The sequence below is a fragment of the Vipera ursinii genome, assembly GCF_947247035.1.
Source record: "Vipera ursinii genome assembly, chromosome: 2".
In the NCBI taxonomy this organism is placed as follows: domain Eukaryota; kingdom Metazoa; phylum Chordata; class Lepidosauria; order Squamata; family Viperidae; genus Vipera; species Vipera ursinii.
In genome coordinates this window covers 143965081-143983711 of record NC_139513.1, presented here as the reverse complement: position 1 = coordinate 143983711, position 18631 = coordinate 143965081, and the positions used below count along the sequence as shown (strand labels likewise).

The 18631-nt window shown below is 41.2% G+C and overlaps 1 protein-coding gene across 4 annotated transcripts in view; it reads right to left on the bottom strand.

Annotated features, from left to right (window-relative positions):
- Positions 1-15949: 15949 nt before the first annotated feature.
- Positions 15950-18631, bottom strand: part of RAB11FIP4 (RAB11 family interacting protein 4) — a 236946-nt gene continuing 234264 nt past the window's right edge. For all 4 annotated transcript variants that reach the window (XM_083353612.1, XM_083353611.1, XM_083353614.1 and 1 more), the window contains one exon: positions 15950-18343. In XM_083353612.1, coding sequence (XP_083209738.1) covers positions 18227-18343 — 117 coding nt within the window. In that variant the 3' untranslated portion in view covers positions 15950-18226. The remainder of the gene's footprint in view (positions 18344-18631) is intronic.

Below are 18631 nucleotides of genomic sequence, written 5' to 3'. Positions count from 1 at the left end.
GGGTGTATCACCCTTCTTCATCTGACCTCTACTCCCCTTTTCTATTAGGGTGAGCAGCCCATACGTGAACCCCGTGACCTCTTTCAAAGTCCATCACACCAATTCAGTGGCATAATGAGAGACTTTCAATGGCAATATTTGGGCATTTGAGGGACTCCTCAAGATTGGCTCTGTGAGTCTCTTCCTCCATTTCCATATTTAACCTCTCCCTTAAAAGAAAACAGAACTACACACACACACACACACCCATCCAGACACATCTCCAATTACTAGGCCTCCAGCACAAAGTCACCCAGCTGACTTGAAGATTATGGATTTTCTAATTGCCCCCTACCCCAAATGTAACCTGAAGCCAGTGACAGCCAAGTGGTGTTTGCCTTGTTTACTATTTTGCCTGAGAAAAACCTCGGGGGAGCTCCAAAGCTTGCATAAGATTTTGTGATCTTGATCTTTTTGTGATCTAGACCAGTGCTTTTCAACCCGTGGTGCACCTACCATTGGTGGTACTTATCACCTGGCAGGTGGTACATGTATGACGGGCTGAAAAGCACTGTAACAAAAAGTGTAAAAGTGTAGAAGGGGAATGAGTTGAAGCAGTGGCAGCGCCACACAGGCCTGTAGGAACTGTGCTGAATGCCCTGGATTGGTGCAGGGCTCCAGCTGATTGGGTCTTCTGGGAGGAGGAGGAGGGGGGGAGAGAGGAGAGGATATAAAAGAAGGAGGTTTTGGTGGGAAAGGGAGAGGAAAAAAAGACTACGGGGAAAGAGAAGGGGACGGAGAAAGACAGAGAGACTTCTTTGAGACAAGCAGAAGGAAAGAAGGGGATAGAACAATGCAAAGATTAATGTCTGAGAAACAAGCACAAGTTTCCCATTAAAAGTGAGGTAAGTGGGTGTAAAAATAGTCCTCAACCACAACTGAGGCCAAAGTTTATGATGCTAAGTGAGAAATTTGTTAAATGAGTTTTGTCCCATTTTACAACTTTCCTGCCACATTTGTTAAGTGAATCACTGCAGTTGTTAAATTAGTAATACAGTTGTGACTGGTTTCCCCATTGACTTTCCTTGTCGGAAGGTTGCAAAAGGAGATCACATGACCCTGAAACACTGCGATCGTCATAAATATAAAGCAGTTGCCAAGCATCCGAATGTAAATCATGTGACCTTGGGCCCATGCTGCAAAGGTCATAGGTGTGAAAAATGGCCGCAAGTCACTTTTTTCAGTGCCGTTGTAACTTCAAAGAGTCACTAAGTGAACTGTTGTAAATCAAGGACTACCTGTAATTTATCACTTTCCTTGGTCAAGTTTTTGACACCTTGCTAGGTGACTGGTGGTACTCGAATATTGTCATATCCTAAAAGTGGTACAATCAGTGAAAAGGCACAGATCTAGACAGCCGCTTTTCTGGAACGGTATAGAGTAGTGGACCCCAACCTTTTAGGCACCAGTGACCGGTACCATGGAGAAAGGTTTTTTTGCAGACCAGAGGGGTGTGGTTTCGTGTGTTGCCTGCATCCCACAGATGGGGCACTTTTTTGCACGGCCCAGTTGCTGGCATGCCATGGACCGGTACAGATACACAGCCTGGGGTTTGGGGACCCCAGGTATAGAGTCTCCTGCTTGGGCAGGGGGTTGGACTAGAAGACCTCTCCAAGACCCCTTCCAACTCTAAATTGGCCTAATGAAGAGGGCACTCTAGGGCTTTGAAAATGGCCTACAGATACCCGTAAGACCACAAATGCTGGTTGAACGATTCCTTCTTTACACAATCACATAAATATTGTAAAACCAGGCCTGGATGCCTAATATAGAAGCAAGGAAAGTTGCCAGCAAATATAGTGTCTCCTTCCATAATACGAGAGAATCAAAGCTGGATGTTGCCACTATGCCCAATCTGGGCCCAGGATAGAAATCCAAATGAAAGTATCTGAAAGATGACTGTCCAGCATGCTCTTGAATAAATCAATCCCGTGTGTCTGCAGCTAAAGTGTCATGATGTAGAACCCAATCATATGATCAAAGTTGTGATGCATGTAAAAAGGGGCAAGGCTTTGATTTCATGGTGGCCACCATCTTGACTTTTCTGACCCTCTGAAGGGGAGTCTGCTCCCTTCCTTTGCAATTTATGCCTCTGCTCTTCTTCTTAGGCATTCCCCCTCCCCCTTAATATTAAGTCCTCATAACTGTAATAAGACACGTGATTAAGGGGTATTATTCGAATAGACAACACGGGCAATTCAAGTTGATTTTTCCACTGATAATTTTTGATGCCTTTTCCGGAGAATCCTCTCAATTTCCACAATAATAAAATTGAAAGCAAGCAAGTCATTGCTTTATTTTGAAACCTCCAACTCTTTTAACGAACATATACCGAAACTCAGGAGAAAACCTCAAATTGACACAGGATTTTCGTACTACCTTGAGAGACTGAAGCAACTCCTTTTCTATCTTTGTTTTAGTCTTATCCCTTTGCTTTTGTAAGTAACTCAAGGTGGTGAACATACATCTAATGCTCCTTCCTATTTTCCCCACAACAACCCTGTGAGGAGGGTTGGGCTGAGAATGAGCGACTGGCCTCATAGTCCCCCCGGCCGGCTTTCGTGGTTAAGGCAGAACTAGAACTCACCACCACCTGGTTTCTGGGCCAGCAGCACCCTTCCCCACTAGAACCAGATTGGCTCATCCACGGCTCCCGCGCCGAATTCCGACTCGTGCCTTCCTTTTTGCACGCTCGAGGCACAACTCACGTCTGAAGCCCGCTAACCCACTTTCCTAGCAAACAGCACCCGAGGGCAGAGGGGCTTTCCCCGAATCCGGTAATGAAACGCGCGTTAGTTCCTTGGTTGGTGGAAACCGAGTACTGCGTCAATGACCTCCTCACGCGGACTCGACTGGGAGGAGCAAAAGAAAAAAAAAAAGGCGCTTTTCTTCCTTCTCCTCAGCGCTTGTTTCCGGCATGGCTTTCGGCCGCGCGCCCGCGCGCGCCTATTGCCACCACAGCCGCCGGGTTTAAAGCGGGAGCCCGAGACTCCTCCAGATTAGCGAGCGCGGAACTATTCCGCGTCCGTCGGAGGGCAAAGCTTTCCGTTAGGTCAATCCCCTTACTTACTTACTTTACTTATTTATTTTAATTGGATTTATATACCGCCCTTTCCCGAAGGACTCAGGGCGGTTTACAGGGTATTTAAAACAAAAATCAATACAAAAGTTAAAAAAAACAATTCAAGAGGACCGTGCATTTCTCCGAGGTCCCTTAGATTGGGGGTGGAGGGTGGAGGAAGGCTGGCATCCACCATGACCCAACTTCTAAAAGTCGGCTTTCCCCCCTCTTTAGGGCAATATGCACGTTTCCTTCCCGCCCGCTCCATCCCAGAAAGAGAGAATGCAACGTTGTGATTTGCCTTGAAGGCGCCTCAGAAGATCCCGCAGCTTCGCCGTTGGGAAATGCTCCCGTTTGCAAAGCCACCCAGCCATTGTTCTCCTTTGGGATGCGGGAGGAGAGGGGCGGCTGAGAGAAGCCTCAGCAGGTGGGCTGCGGCGGCGGCGGCGGCTTTTCATTTGCAAGCTTTCCCGCCGCTAAGGAAAAACGGAAGCCAAGGGCGTTTCCCGCGCAACACCGCACAATAATAAACCTTTATTGTCAAAGTACAATATGTGTACATTGAGATTAGCTGAGGCTCCCCCCCCCCCGCGTGCTCCCTCCCCCCAACACACAGTGACAACAAACCATCCATCCTACCACACCATGTGGAACCAACTACACCACACACCGGCCTCCCAAATCAATTCTGCATAAATTCACAGAGATTATATCCCATTCAAAAGCCTAACAGCCCACGGATAAAAGCTGTTTTTCAGCCTGTTTGATACGGCTGGCTATACTCCTATATCTCCTACCCGATGGTAGGAGAGTAAAGAGATACCGGGGGCAAAACTGCGCGAGTTACTGTTCTCTCTCTCTCTCTCTGTCTCTCTTTTTTTTTTGGAACAGCCTCATTTAAAAACGCTGGGAAGAATCATTCCACCAGCGGTCGTGACATTCTGCAGTTCGGCTTCTCGAAATTTGGAAAATTTAGGCGGGAAATATGCGGACGACCGCTAGATGGCAGGGGCGGCTTCTGTTTCTTTTTCTGGGTGGTCGATCGGACTTCTGCAATTCAGGCCTGGCAGCACTAGTTTCCCATAGGAACAACGGCTCAGTTTCTCTTTTCGGGATTGTTTAATCCCTATTTTTTCCAAGCCGAATCCGTTTCTGTAATCCAGACTCACATATCCCCCCAACGGTTTCTTTTTTTTTTTAGTTTACCCTTAACACCTTCGCGGGCTAGCCCGTTTCTCCATTTCCGCTTGGTATTTTTTCCCTCAAATTACGGAACCCGAGTAAAAAGTGGCCTGAGAAAGGAAATCCCACTTCGTTCCCTTTCCTAGCAAGCCGCGACGCTGCGCCGTCCCAACGTGAGGCACGGACGGGGTTCGAACCCGCGATCTTCGGTTTACGAGACCGACGCCTTACCACTTGGCCACCGCGCCTGACGGGCTAGCAGCAGGGAAAAGCAGCCAGTGGAAGGAAGGTTCCGGATTCACCTTCCATTCGCGGTTCCGCGGGTGTGTGTGTGGGGGTGGAAAGAGAGATCCAATCTAAGCAGGCCGACATTCTTCTACTTTATTTTCTTCCTACTCCCCTCGACCCCAGTTTTGCAATCCCGAAAGGAGCAGCGCCCGACACCTTCCCCCTGCGAACCAGCGCGGCGATTTTTTTCTGCAACACCCGGCAGAAGGGAAACCAGAACGATTGCGAGCCTCATTCACTCCGGTTCCTGGCCGCCCACGAGTGTTCCTCCAAAGCCCGAACGGCGCAGAAGCGAGTCCTGGGACCTTCACGGTTTCCTCTGGGAATACCGAATAATACGCCGAGGCGAAGGAGCCCGGCCGCCTTTCGCACCGCCGGGTTTTCCCGCCGTGCGTAAATGCCAAGGGCAGCCGCTCGCGATTTCTCCGGGGGGGGGGGGAATCCCTGGCTCCGGCTTCCTTGGGCCGCTCGGAGTCGGCGAAGCGAGGCGGACTACAGTTTCAGGACGGGGGACGAGGGGAAGCAGCCATTTTTAACCCCACCACGAGGCGTGTGTGTGGGGGGGGGGAGAGTTGGAGGTAACGGCGGGGGGACCGGACTGCAGCGCGGCGGAATTGCTAGGCTTGCACTTTCCTCACCGGGTAGGGCAGGGGTAGGCAACCTCGGCTCTTTTATGACTCATGGACTTCAACTCCCAGAATTCCTGAGCCAGCATAGCTGGCTCAGGAATTCTGGGAGTTGAAGTCCATGAGTCATAAAAGAGCCGAGGTTGCCTACCCCCTGAGGTAGGGCAAATGGATTTTTCAAAAGCCGGTCCTGGGTGGATCGTTTCTTTTAGAGAAGCCGAGCTGGGGCTCCTCCGTTCAGACGACATGCAATTCTCCGCCACGGGAGTCCTGGCGAAGGCCATTAAAAAAAAAGATGGCTTTCTTTGCCTCTTCTCTTCGCAGCCGCTGCTCGTTCTTTTTGCATTATCGCTTCGGGAGACGGTACATGTTCTTCGGCTTCACCGTATGGTTTATCTGTGTAGTTGATTTGGGTCGCGGGGTTTGATTTGCTTCGTGGGCAGGAGTTTCAAACATGAGTATTGCCTTGGACTGGATGTCCCAGAGCATATGCAGAGTGCATTCCCTTTCCTTTAAGAAAGTCGATGCTAAATAAAGAATTTTTTTATTGAAAAGTTTTACAATACATTTTTAAATACAACCCCCCCCAACCCTACCCTCCCCCCTCCCCGACTTCCCAGAGCAAAATTCAGGGTATAAAAATACAAACAAACATAATCTAAAATATGCAAACAACTATAAAATATTAAATTCTATCGCACTTTAACTCTTAATAAAATGACTACAAGCTAGTTATACATTATATCCGCTACTTAAATAAAGAATTTTTTTTTTACGATTTTTTTTCCTCTTTCCTTTTCCCCTTCGTCTCTCTTTAATTTATACTGGGCTTTTTATTTCGTTTATTTATAAAAGCTCTTCAGTTAAAAGCAGTCTTAAAGCATGTTTTGCATTAGTTATTTATTGGTTTTCTGAAGAAAAGAGCTTGAACTTTTCACCTAAGTGACAAAGCATATCTCAACAGCTGTGATCAAATCAGAATTTCTCTTTCCAGATCTTTAAACTTTTTTTCTCTCAGAATCCCTGCCTTCTTTTAAAAGTTATGGAGGATCCCCAAACATGTTTTGCTTGAATGGGTTATATTGATTATTTACCATAGTAAAAATTGATCCATTTGCTGCTGCCACTGCTGTCCAAGATTGTTGGGTGGAATTTTAATATTGTATTATTTTTCAACATAAGTTAGGAAATAATTTTGATTTTAAGAACCCCCGAAAAGATCTTGGGGAACTCTCAAGGGTCCTAGAACCACATTTTGCTGGAAAAACCAGCCAAAGGATAAAATTCAAGGTGGACTAATAATATTCTGGTAAGCAGGCCTGCCTTGGAAGAGATAACCTTATGCTCAAGCTTGTATGTACAGTAATTGGAATGTCCATATTGACATCTACCTTAGTAGCAAAGACTGCCATTGTGAATACTGAGCTGTCTAAAAACAGTTCATAGCTACTAAAGGTGGTTGATTGGGTTATCGAGTTGATGTCAAATCTTAGCACTACACAGCACAATTGTGTGTCAGTTCCTAAAAGAAGCAGATAAACAACAATGGTGCAATAGGATGTAAGTGTTATCACTATTCATTCCCCATCCTATGCTCTCGATATGCTGGTTCCCCATTCCCATTACTGCCCACCAATACGCATAGATGCACAAACAGAGATAGCCAACTTCAACAAGATTGGCTTGCTGAAATGGATGAGCTGTTATAAATGGCACCTTCCAAATTGCCAAATATCTAAAAATAGAAATGCCAAAACATCTTAGGGAGGCATTTACAAACACAAGATTTGAGCTGCTAGATACAATGATTAAATACAGATGATTTAATGATGTGCCTTATAAGAAATGTATTTGGATTGGCAGAGCTCCAGCAATAGAAGACTTAATGCATACATTATTTGAGTATTAGATGTATAAGAAAGAGAGAGACTGGCTTCTTGGATTGCATATCAGACAGGCAAAATAATTGGGACCCTCACATTAGAACCATCCATTTCATGTGTGGTCACCCCCAAATTGCATACAATACAACCCTTTATCTGAGTAAAACAGTCCAGTTGAGATATACATACTGTATGGGTCTGACAGGTTAAATTGACAGAAACATTGTATTCCTTATTTAGCCTCTATTTAATTTGTACTTCCCTTTTACATATAGTTCTGCTGTTTTAAACGTATTTTGTGTTTTATTCTGAATGTTTTATTTTGTATTTTGATATGAGCTACAGGGTAATCAGTAACAACGAAGTGACCTCCCAATACAAACACTATGACAGGCATCAAGGAATTGTAGTCCAGTAAATCTGAAGTTGAAGGCAGTTCTGAACATTATAAAGAGGGCAGAACCTCATCAAAGTTGGCAGATGTCAAAACTTTAAATAAGATCAGATTTGGACCGTTAGGTGCTTGGAAAGGTGAATAAGTAAACATATGTAACATTGAAGATATTCTCCCCTAGTCTTTTTATATAATATTTTTTTTATTATGGCATAATTTCCATGTTTGTTTCTTTTATGATTTGTGTTTATGGTATGCTGCTCAGTCATGTTTATGAGCTAGGTGGCTACTGCATATAAATGTAATTATCAAGATTAAGATAGGTGCTGCTGTGATATCATTAGGAATTATCCGCGTGCCTAAAACAGCAGTAGCAGGATTGGGGATTTAGATCAGGGGTCTCCGACCCCCGGTCCGTGGACCGGTACTGGGCCGAGGCATGCCAGGAAACGGGCCGCACAAACAAAGCCCCATCCGTGGGGTGCAGGTAACACACAAAACCACGCCCCCTCCGGTCCGTGGAAAAACCTCTCTCCACGGCACCAGTTCCTGGGGACCTCTGATTTAGATGACTTCAGATGACTTGATCCAAACAACCAATCGATTCAAGCATTTGCCGTTGTTTAATAAAGACAGAATGCCTCCCAGATACACTGGTATTGTGTGGTTTTCTAAAATGGTTTTCTAACATTCTCCTTTCTTCTGTCAGTTTTCTTGTCCTTGCTTCCTTGTCTGACTTCCCAAGTATGACATACCAAAATGGCAGTGAATATGGAGAACTGGGTGCTGGACTACGACCGTACTACTTATTTGTTTGTTTGGAATAGTTGCAGAGCAAATAAATTCCAACACTCTGAAAAAGAAGGTGTTTTAGAAACTCTTTTAAAGGGAATATTTTCAGAGAAATTCTCGGGTACAGGGGAGTATTGTTGTACTTAGTTGTGCAGTGGCTAAGGGATGTATATAAATGTCCTGCCTTTCCTGTTTAATTTTCTCTCAGTTTCAGCAGGCATTTCTGTTAAATCCCAGAGGAAGATTTTCATTAGCAGAATTACCTAAGCACAGGTTTTGTCCCTGGATAATTCTTGGAGAACATCATCTTTTTCTGAGAAATTATTCACTTAATTTGTCTACTCTCAAATTTGATGGACAATTTTAAAAGGATCTTTCAAGCAGTACCGGTAGTTTTTGTCTTTTTTGACTGCATGTTAAAACTCAAGAGGAGTTGAATTAGGCATGTGGCAAATCAGTTTCATTTTGCCACAACCACCCCTTGAATGGGATTTTGCTACTTTATTCTTAGAGGTTAGCCCCACTTTTGCACAGTAAAACTTACTTCCGAATAAAGAAGCCAAGTTAGCCTATTTTGGAACTATAATATACTGACTACGAACAGAATTACAAATGTTTAAGATAATTGGTTTAAAAAGGATTAAACTGCAGTTGGAGCTAATTTAAATTAATCCCCACAGGAGTGAGGGAATTTATTCCTGGGCAAAAAAGTGTGCAATTGTGGCTTAAATTTTAGTTATTCCACAGAACATAGAATGGACATTCAAAATGGGATGGCTGTAAAATTCATTGTTCAATGGTGGTCAACATCTGAAATAAAGACTACAATTACTACAAAACTGTTATTCTGCTGGCCTATTTGGCGGTTGGGATAGATCAACTTGTTGGAACCGCTGACAGTGTAAAGTTGTTTTTTTTTAAAGAATATGGCAATTTTCCAAAAGCTGCATAATTAGATATATATTTAGGTCATAGCCAAAGACTAGTCCAAACATAGGAGCTTTATTTTCTTTAGCTATGTTTTTGTGTTACTCCTATTGTACAGGCGAATTAGGATGACCAAGGTTCACTGGAAAAAAGAGATATATCGGCGATAGTCACAGTTGAGCAATCAATTCAAATGATTCTTGCTTATGATTCTGAGCAACAATTTCCAAGGCATCATTCTGGAGTAACCCCAAAAAGATAAAAAGAATGATTGTATCTTATGTAGATTTAATTAGATTTTATTTCAGTGATATGTATCTTGTGGGACAATAGATTTGACCCAGGAATGGAAAGATGAAATGGGGGTGATCTGTTGTGGTTCCACTCTCTTGAAAAAGGGCCTAATGAACCATCACTGGATTTGAATATGCATTCTTAATTAGATCCTAATAAACGTCCCTGCGCATTTTTAACCTTTGGCAAGTAATTTCTGGTCTCACACATAAGTTTATAAACACCTATTTTATCCCTGACATGATGGTGGTGGATGGAAGAATTGAATTCTACTGTCACAGATAATTTCATTCAACCTAGGTACCATACCGTTGCATTTCACACTTTTAAAAGTGGGGGAATGTATTACGATGATGTGCCCAAGACTGAAGCATTTTTCTAATAGCCCTTGGTCTTGCTTTCATACATGTTGACAGTCATGTTCAAACCCTGGACATCTTTGGAGAGCATCGCCTGGTCAAATGGCAAGTTCCCGGGATGAGGGAGCTACTTTAGCCCCTGTATTTGAGGGGCTGGTAACTGTGAAAGATGAATGGAATAGCAGTGGCAAGCTGACAATAAATACAACTGAAAACGCTTTTTGTGTGTATCTTATTCCTGAGGAAGTGAGCACTATAGTTTTGAACAGATACCAGTAAAAAACGGGCTGAAGATGACTAAGAAATTGAAAAGTATATCCAAATAAGGCTGAACTGCTCTTCTTTAGCAAATGTTGACACAGAAATTTAGAAACCTGTATAAGTAACATTCCCTTTTTGCTTGGGAGTTGGTGAGAACTTCTCCATTTTCATAAACATTCGGGTCTTATATTGGTTTGATACTGTAGCTGTAGGGCCAAAGTATTGGTAGGTTCATGGTATAAACCTTGCAAGTCTTTTAACATGCATCTTCAAATTGTCCCCAAGCTCCTGATATCCTGGCTAACCATCGTATAATTGGTAATCTAAGATGTACAATTTATATTCCAATGGAAACCTCACTGGTGTAGGTGATGATTTTTTCTGTTTCTGCTCATGAAAACAGGAAGGATGGTTTACAGCAGGGTCTCCAAATTTGGCAACTTTTAAGACTTGTGGACTTCAACCTCCAGAATTCCCCATGGCTGGCTGGAGAATTCTGGGAATTGAAGTCCACAAGTCTTAAGAGTTGCCAAGTTTGGAAACTGCTGGTTTACAGCAGCAACACTCCTATAGGACAGGTTTTTAAAAAGCCAGGATGGGACAGATTTTTTAAAAGCCAGCTTTTTAAAAAGCTGGTAGCACCTTGGCCTTTTTTGTCGTCTCCCTGCTTCCAGCTTCATATATTACGTATGGCTGATGTCATACACATAATGTCAAGCCATGGCATGTGTGAACCCCATGAATTGTAGTTTGGAGGTTGTCTCCATCTCAGCTCCTGGACACAACCTGGAAGATGCTAATACATTTATGTACTGCTAGTTTCAGAGGCAATTACTGGAGTAGCCACATCTCAGGAATCCTGAGTTAAGTTCAAGTTAAGGCAGACCCATAGAGATGTTTTTGGGGAAAAACATGTTCTTAGTAAATTATCAACGTAGTCTTTAAAACTGATGAAAATCCCAGTGAAAATTATTTTGGATTGGGGACAGATCTGGTGATACTACCGAGGAACAGTAACTAATGTAAAAATGAGGTCCTAACCCTGAAGTTATGGTCAGCTTGGCAAAGGATACCCTGTTAAACTCGCATATTAAGGTGAAAACCTCAGGCAATAGGAAAGCTTTGTCTGCCACTCCAGAAAGCCACTGTCAATTAGAACAGGCAAAGCTGACTGAGCTGAATGAGTAAAATTTGGTGTAAGGTAACGTCCCATAATATTCAGAGTAGTCAGTGCTTTTTTTGTGAAAGAAAAAGGTGCTGGAACTCACACGTGTCATACAGCCCGCCTTGCCTACCCTACAAGGTTCCATCCAAAAAAGGTGCCGGAACTCCGTTCTGAGCGTTCTATGAGAAAAAAAGCCCTGAATGTAGTAATGCACTTTTGTTCCCCACAGGCTGGGGGGAAAAAATCACTCCTGAAAGCTGGCAAATGCTTAAGTATTTGCAGTATATTTTTTTTCTGGCATTCAACATAGTTTATTAACTCAGCAATCTTACAAGTTAAGGCAAGAGGATTATTCCCTTATGGTGGGATAAATGAAGGGAACTGGAGCTGAGAGAATGGCCTTGGAACTCAATATTTAACTGAGGGAGATTTTGCTTCAATTCATCTGACACAAAGTAAAGAAACTTCACAATCCCTCTTAGAATGAAATAAATAACATTTAGTTAAGCCATCAGTTTAATTTGCTGTAAACTCTAAAACGGGACAGAAATGATGCAACCCATTATAAATAAAGACAATAAATCCGGAAGGATCATACTTTGTGTACATGAGAGCAAATGAATGTGAACTGAATTTTTACAAAAGGGCAAGAGATAATTCCATTTAACACAACAATGCTAAAAGAAAACAGATCTAACCAGTTATTTCACTATGTGCTCAGGACAAAAATTAGTGCATCTAAGTAAAAGAGAAACATTCTGTACAAAATGAATAATCTTTTTTTTTACATTCTAGTGAGGCACATGAAATACAAACTTAGTTCTATTTTATATATACACATTTACAGTAGATTGTTTGGGTAGGGATGGCAAATTAAAGATTGAATAAAAATAAAAGACTTCAAACATATAAAACCTGTGGCCATTAGCATGAATTTCAATAGACATTAATTCTGTACACAGTCAAGTAGAAGGCACAAAAATACTAAAATCATGCAAAATATTTTTTTTAAAAAAAATCCAATCCTTACACATAACTAAATTCTGTGCAATAAAGCGAAACTACAATAGTGGTTCCCACAATAAAAAAATACAGCAATTCTCAATTTCTATCAGTACCAAAACACATTGGAAATTGAACATAACTACTGCCTTGTAACATACAGATCAAAGATGCTATTTTTTCTGCCCTGCACATCTTGAAAGACCAGCTTGTTAATTTTATAAATTGGGGTGAGCAGTGATAAATCTGCATTGAGGGTTTGTGTAATTATAGCTGCAGTCTTTAGTGGTAAAGTGTTTCCACCTTTTCCTCTTGTAAACTTACTTATGTACATGCATGGGCATTTGGAACAGCCCATACGTGTAATTCTGAGGTGTTGACATGCCACTTCAGAAGTACAAAGATAACACTGGATTAATTTTTCAAAAAATGAACACTAGGATCAGAAAGCAACCAGGGGAATGTAGGGTTCTAGGGAAGCTACATTGTTTTTCTTGCCAGGAATACAGTCACAGCCAAAAGGAACTCAACTTGACCCCATTCATCAGCCAAAGATGAAAGGGTCTTACTTTGCCAGCAACAAAGCTCAGCTACAAGTGATCATTGCTTTGGGAATAGACAAATGGAAAGAATATATGTAGCCAATACTTTGTCCTAAAGGAATAAGAGCCACCAATACTATTTAAGCCAGAACACCAAAAGGAGCTCAGATTTATAACCTACTATTTCGTTTTAGCCTCTCTTTACTTTCTTTCTCTTCATATCCCGTAACTCAATACTCGGAAGCCAGATTTTGATTTCAAGGTTTCTATCATTTGAAAGCTAAAATTCAGAATCTGAGTTTGGGAATTCAAACTGACTGATAAAATTCTTAAAATTAAAACATTTTGATAACATTTTAGTTTTCACTGAGAGATTCAAGCTTGTGCCCTACTATAGACTACTGGATAGGAAATTTGTTGCTGAGATGAATAATGCTTTCCTAAAATTCACAATTTTAAATAAAGGATACAGGAAAAATGACTCAACCTCCCATATTGTAGAGTTCAAAGTACAGCAGTTCAAACATATCCCGTTCAATGCAATATCCAACTGTATTCATGATTTCAATGAAAAATCAAGCCTACAACTTTAGTGTAAAATCCATGCTGGTCAGGATGTCTTAAATCCTACTAAATCGACAATTACTGTTTTAACCTCAGGGATCACTTGTTGCCCAGTGAACACTTGTTGCCTTTAGAGGAGCAGTTATTCTTTTTTTACTTTCACAGAATACAAACTGGATCAAAGGTGTTCTAACAACTAGTAGTAGGAATGAGAACCAATAAGGGAACAAGTGTTTCAGTTTCAACCAGCTGTTCATCAACCTTAGCAGAATTTTGAAGTTCTATTAAAGCCACTGGATCAGGTGAAAGCAAACTATTTGTTCCAACAATGTTTTGATTGTTACATCAGTGCCCATTGTATAAATACACAAGAAATCCTGGCTTAATAGATAAGTATACACTAATGTACTTTAATCCAAGCAAATATAAAAGGATTCTGACAGTGTGACAAGAAATTATGTTGAGAAAAAGAAACTATTGATAGATTCCCATTAGCAAATCCCATTTCCTAAAAATGACTCCTATCTATTTAGCAGCCTGTCATACTCAGGTTTGCACATGGATAAAGTTGACTTATTTACGTGAACTTTGCACTGGTGATCTACGGGAACTGAAAAATCACTCTGCCAAAAAGACAGCAACAGATATTTACTTAAGGAGCTATTGCAAATAAAACCTTGTATTCTTTTGAGCATAGAATGTTGGCTACTGTTTGAAGCATAACATTGATCTTCTCTCTACTGGGTAGCCTCTAAAATATGTGGACCTCCAGATTTTCAGCATTTTTTTAAGAAAGAAAAAAATGTGCAACCATGAAGATCCTACAGTTCAGCTGGGAACATCTGCAACCCGGGACACCTTTCCTAGCAAACAAATGTTGTGCCTACAGATTAAACCCAATTTTAAATAGCCACACTCATTGACATGTATCCTGCATGTCAGTCTTTGTTGATAGCACAAATGTATGCATGCCTATTCAGAAATACTTTTTCAGCTAGAGGCCCAACAGTTATAGTTTCAATATAATCTAGCAATCCACTCTGCTTTCATTTTCCACTAGTAAAGAAACCCATCTCCTGCAGCCTTTGCTCAGAGGCATTTAAATGAACCTGTCTCAAATTGTCTCATTATCTTCAATCATAAATGAACAGTTTCCCTCTGTTAATGTGCTACGGTCCCTCCCTTTTGGCGTAATTACTGCATTATAATGCAGTGTTGTACTACTGGCCGAAAATGTTCATCAGAAGACTCGATTAGCCTTTCAACAACTCCTGATCTGAAATCATGCTGGGAAACTTTAGTATTTGTAGAAATTCATGCCCCGAAATTATGAATTCTAAATAAGCTATGCTAAAAACCAGGCCTCTTCATTTATATCTCCCAAACTGTAGTGCTAAAGAAAAGGCATTCATATAATACAGACAACTGGCTAAATGAATTGCTGGCCCCTAGAAATATCAAAACATTGCTCACATTTCTATGGATCATCTACCAGCAAAGAAGGGAGGCAAATGGATGCAAAGACTCATTTAATGACAACCAGGAATAGTGTGTGGATTGAGGTTTGGTAGCAAAATATTAATTTAATGCAGTCCTGTGATTTGTAAGGGAATCGGGTCATATAACCCAGCCTTTCTCAACTTGGTGCCTTCTAGAAGACAGGATGATAGCTACTGTGTGATGCACCATCAACCTAAGAGACACCCTATTGGGAAGGCTTCTGTCCCTCAATGCTTGCTAATCCAAACCAATTTAATCATCTGCAAACAAGACAGGCCTTTCTGCCACCTCTTGGAAGCAACTTTACTCTCCTCAGTCAGAATTACTCCCATGATTCATATAAAAACTCTCAGTTTCTATCCAATTCACCTCTTCACCTCCTAACTTGCGGAGATTTTTTTTTCTCTTTCTTTCTCTGTTAGAACTTCTCCCCCTCAAACCTCTTCAAACTCAACATGCCCGATTCTTTCAGTTTTCAAGAACTTTCAGATACATTTTGCTTTCTGTCCTGTCAACTCAATTGATGAAGTCATCAACTCTCACCCTTAAAATATCAGCAGGATAAGCCAAAAGCAGGCTGGAATGAGTAGTCTTAACTCCACTCTTGAAAGGCAACCCATAAAAAAAAAATTCTCCAAAGGTCTGTGGTTGATACCATAAATTATCGCCTCCCTTCTCAGAGAAAGGAAGCACTGGTGTAGTTTGCAACAGGTGGATATTGTAGAAAAGGAGGAAATGTGGTTCCTTTGGGAGCAGGATTCCTTCCAGCCTATGCAAGGGATTGGCAAATCCTGACTGGGAAAAGAAATCACAAGTCTCCTTTATTTGGTTATGACTTGACTACCTAAAAAGAAGGAAGTAATACAATGGATTCAGTTTCATTTGCATCAAAGGCAGAAGGTCAAAAGCAAAGGAGGTATGAGAAGCAGCTTAGACGTGGAGTAAAAGTAATGGCTGGCGCTGGCAAATATCACCTTGTATTGATTATTAGCTCTCTTGCTACTTATTAGAAAACACAGCCAATAAACACAAGGCTATTCCACCCCCACCGCCCGTTTTTCCCTTTGAGATTTATACTTGTGCAGAAACGTAACACTTGTTTGAATGTGAAATACTGAAGCACAACATAATTTTACAATTTATATACCATCATGATACACAATTTGGAAACAGGGTTTCAATGCGTAGAATCTTAAAACTGATAAAATTAACATCAGATTCAATCTTTTGATTTATTCTTTGCAGAGACTCTCAAATTAATTATGCAAACTTTACTCAGGACACTGCAAGGGGAAAAAGAAGACAGCTTGATTTGAAAGTGGAAATGTGCTTACGGAAGAAAACCATACATATGAACCAATAGAGCTTTTTATCTGTTATACAGAGCATGCAGTTCCCTTTCACATGTGATGGGAAAGGCAATCTGGGGCTTCTAAGATATTTTTAGACTACAGATCACATCATACTTGGACGCCACCTATACTGAACAGGGCTTATGGAACTATTACGCAGATATCCAGGGAGGATATCCTGTGCCTACCTTTGGTGTGGGAAGACGATGAAGCCTGCACACAGGTCATTATAGAATAACACACTGTTCTTTTCTCACATGCATGTGACTGCACATATCCATGCATCTGAATTGTTACTTGCAATGCACATGAAGGCCTTTGTTCTTTTTTTTTTAATCAAAACACATCTCAGACAGGAATGGAGAAATCTTTAACTGAAAAAACAAAACTCATTTTCACCATGGTCCCTGCACAAGTCATCATTTAACTTTACAGATTTCCTTAGAGCGTGCCTGGGTGGTGATATACAAATCATGAGGATTTGCTCTGAAAACGAATGAATGCTTATGTTACAAAAGGAAAAATGAAAAGAAAAAGGGGGAGGAGGAGGAAGTGGTGGTGGTGACAGTGATAATAGCAAGGGCATGAAAACATGAAGAGCCTGACTCAATCTGAGAATATTTATTGATGGCACAAAGTGAGGTGAATATTTTCCTGTAATTGCAGGAAGCTGTGATGCTTGATAAACAATCATTTCTGGCTTTTCTGCGCTAATCACCCCCAGTGAAGGAGGCAAAACTTTCTAGTGAAACTCCAAAATTGCATCAAATAAATATTAACATGTATAAATAAACAACGTTTCCCTAAACCTATAAAAGAACCATTTAAAATGTTGCCTTGTCTGTAAAAACAGGGTCACTTTTACACACGAGTGCCTAAAAAACCAAAAATCTTTCTCCGCTTCTTAACTGCTTTCCTTAGCAGAGGGTGCTTTTGCAAATCCTGACATGAAGCAATATAAAACAAAATGATTTAAAAATGATTGGTTTCTATTTGTGACGGTGACAGCACCAAGTCCTTATCAATGAACAAATAGCTCTTTGCAACCACCACTTTTTAATGCTGTTGCTGAAGCTGAAACAGGGCTGGGAGTGTTTTGTAGCCCTGAAGCATCCCACATTTATGACCCCCCCCCAGCTCTCCTACCACTAGGTCCTTGGTGATCTTGCAATAAAACCCAAAGTCTGAAAATGCATCTCATGAATAGTCTGGTAAGTTCAATAAAATATGGAACCCCGGGACCCATTGTTTTCTTGGGCAACCCAGATTCCCCTGGAATACAACAGACTGGTCACCATCCCAAAGGATTCATAGCCACTTGGGTTCAAGACTTAGAAACTGCTTTCTAATTAAAACAGTCCAGGTTCAAACAGAAACTTGTAAAGATTCCGGAATACCCGCTTTGCATCATACATACATTCCCATCCAAGGGGAGGACTTCAGAAGCATTAACTCAGGCCAAGTTAAAACAACACAGCCAGCACCAGTGAGAATTCAACCTGATAATACAAGATATTTCTGAGATGACAGGGAGGCAATTCGTAAGACATAGACACCCCGTATTGTTTGTACGCTAGCAAAAGGCCTGGCACAAGTTAATTTCCATCATGTTTTATCTTTTCATCTAGAGGTAGTATCATTTTTTTTTCTGTCCAGTATCTAAAACAGTGCAAATCCAGTTTTGTGGTTTTTCATTATAATCCCTAGCATCCCCACAGAGAAAGGGCATGAAAAATGGATCGATGCAAATTATGAGTCACAAAATATATCAAGCTCATATAAACAGGCCCTGTGTATCCACACAAGTTTTTTTCTATTTATATATATATATATATATATATAATATATGTGTGTGTGCGTGTATGTGTTTTGTGTGTTGTGTGTTTTGAGAGAGTTATATATATGTATATATTTATAAGTTCATATATAGTAGCAAATAGAGACACTTGAATCTAAAGGCATCCTATCTGCCCACCTCCCTTCCCACCCCAATCTTCAATTTTTTATTTCCAGGATGGATGGATTGTGGTCTAGGATTGCCAGGATGATCTTGTCCATGTATTGGCGCAATCGGTAGTTGATCTCTTCCTGTTCTTTGAGGGCTTCCATGAGCTGAAATGAAAAAGAACTAGATTAAGAAGTACTCTGAGGTCACTACTATTCTGAGATCCTCTGTGTCCATTTTACTAGAGGGCTCCTGAATTTCAAAAGTTTTTTTTCAATGTATCTTTCTTTCTAGATCATTCTAATGGTGATTCATTTAGATGGATGGAAGAAAGCTGGCTATTTCCTCACCTTCATTCTACAAATTGTTGAAGCCATAATGAATTCAACACCATGTTTTCGAGCAGAAGCATCACCCCGTCCTTGTGCCTCAGTTAATTTATGCTCTTTTAGGCA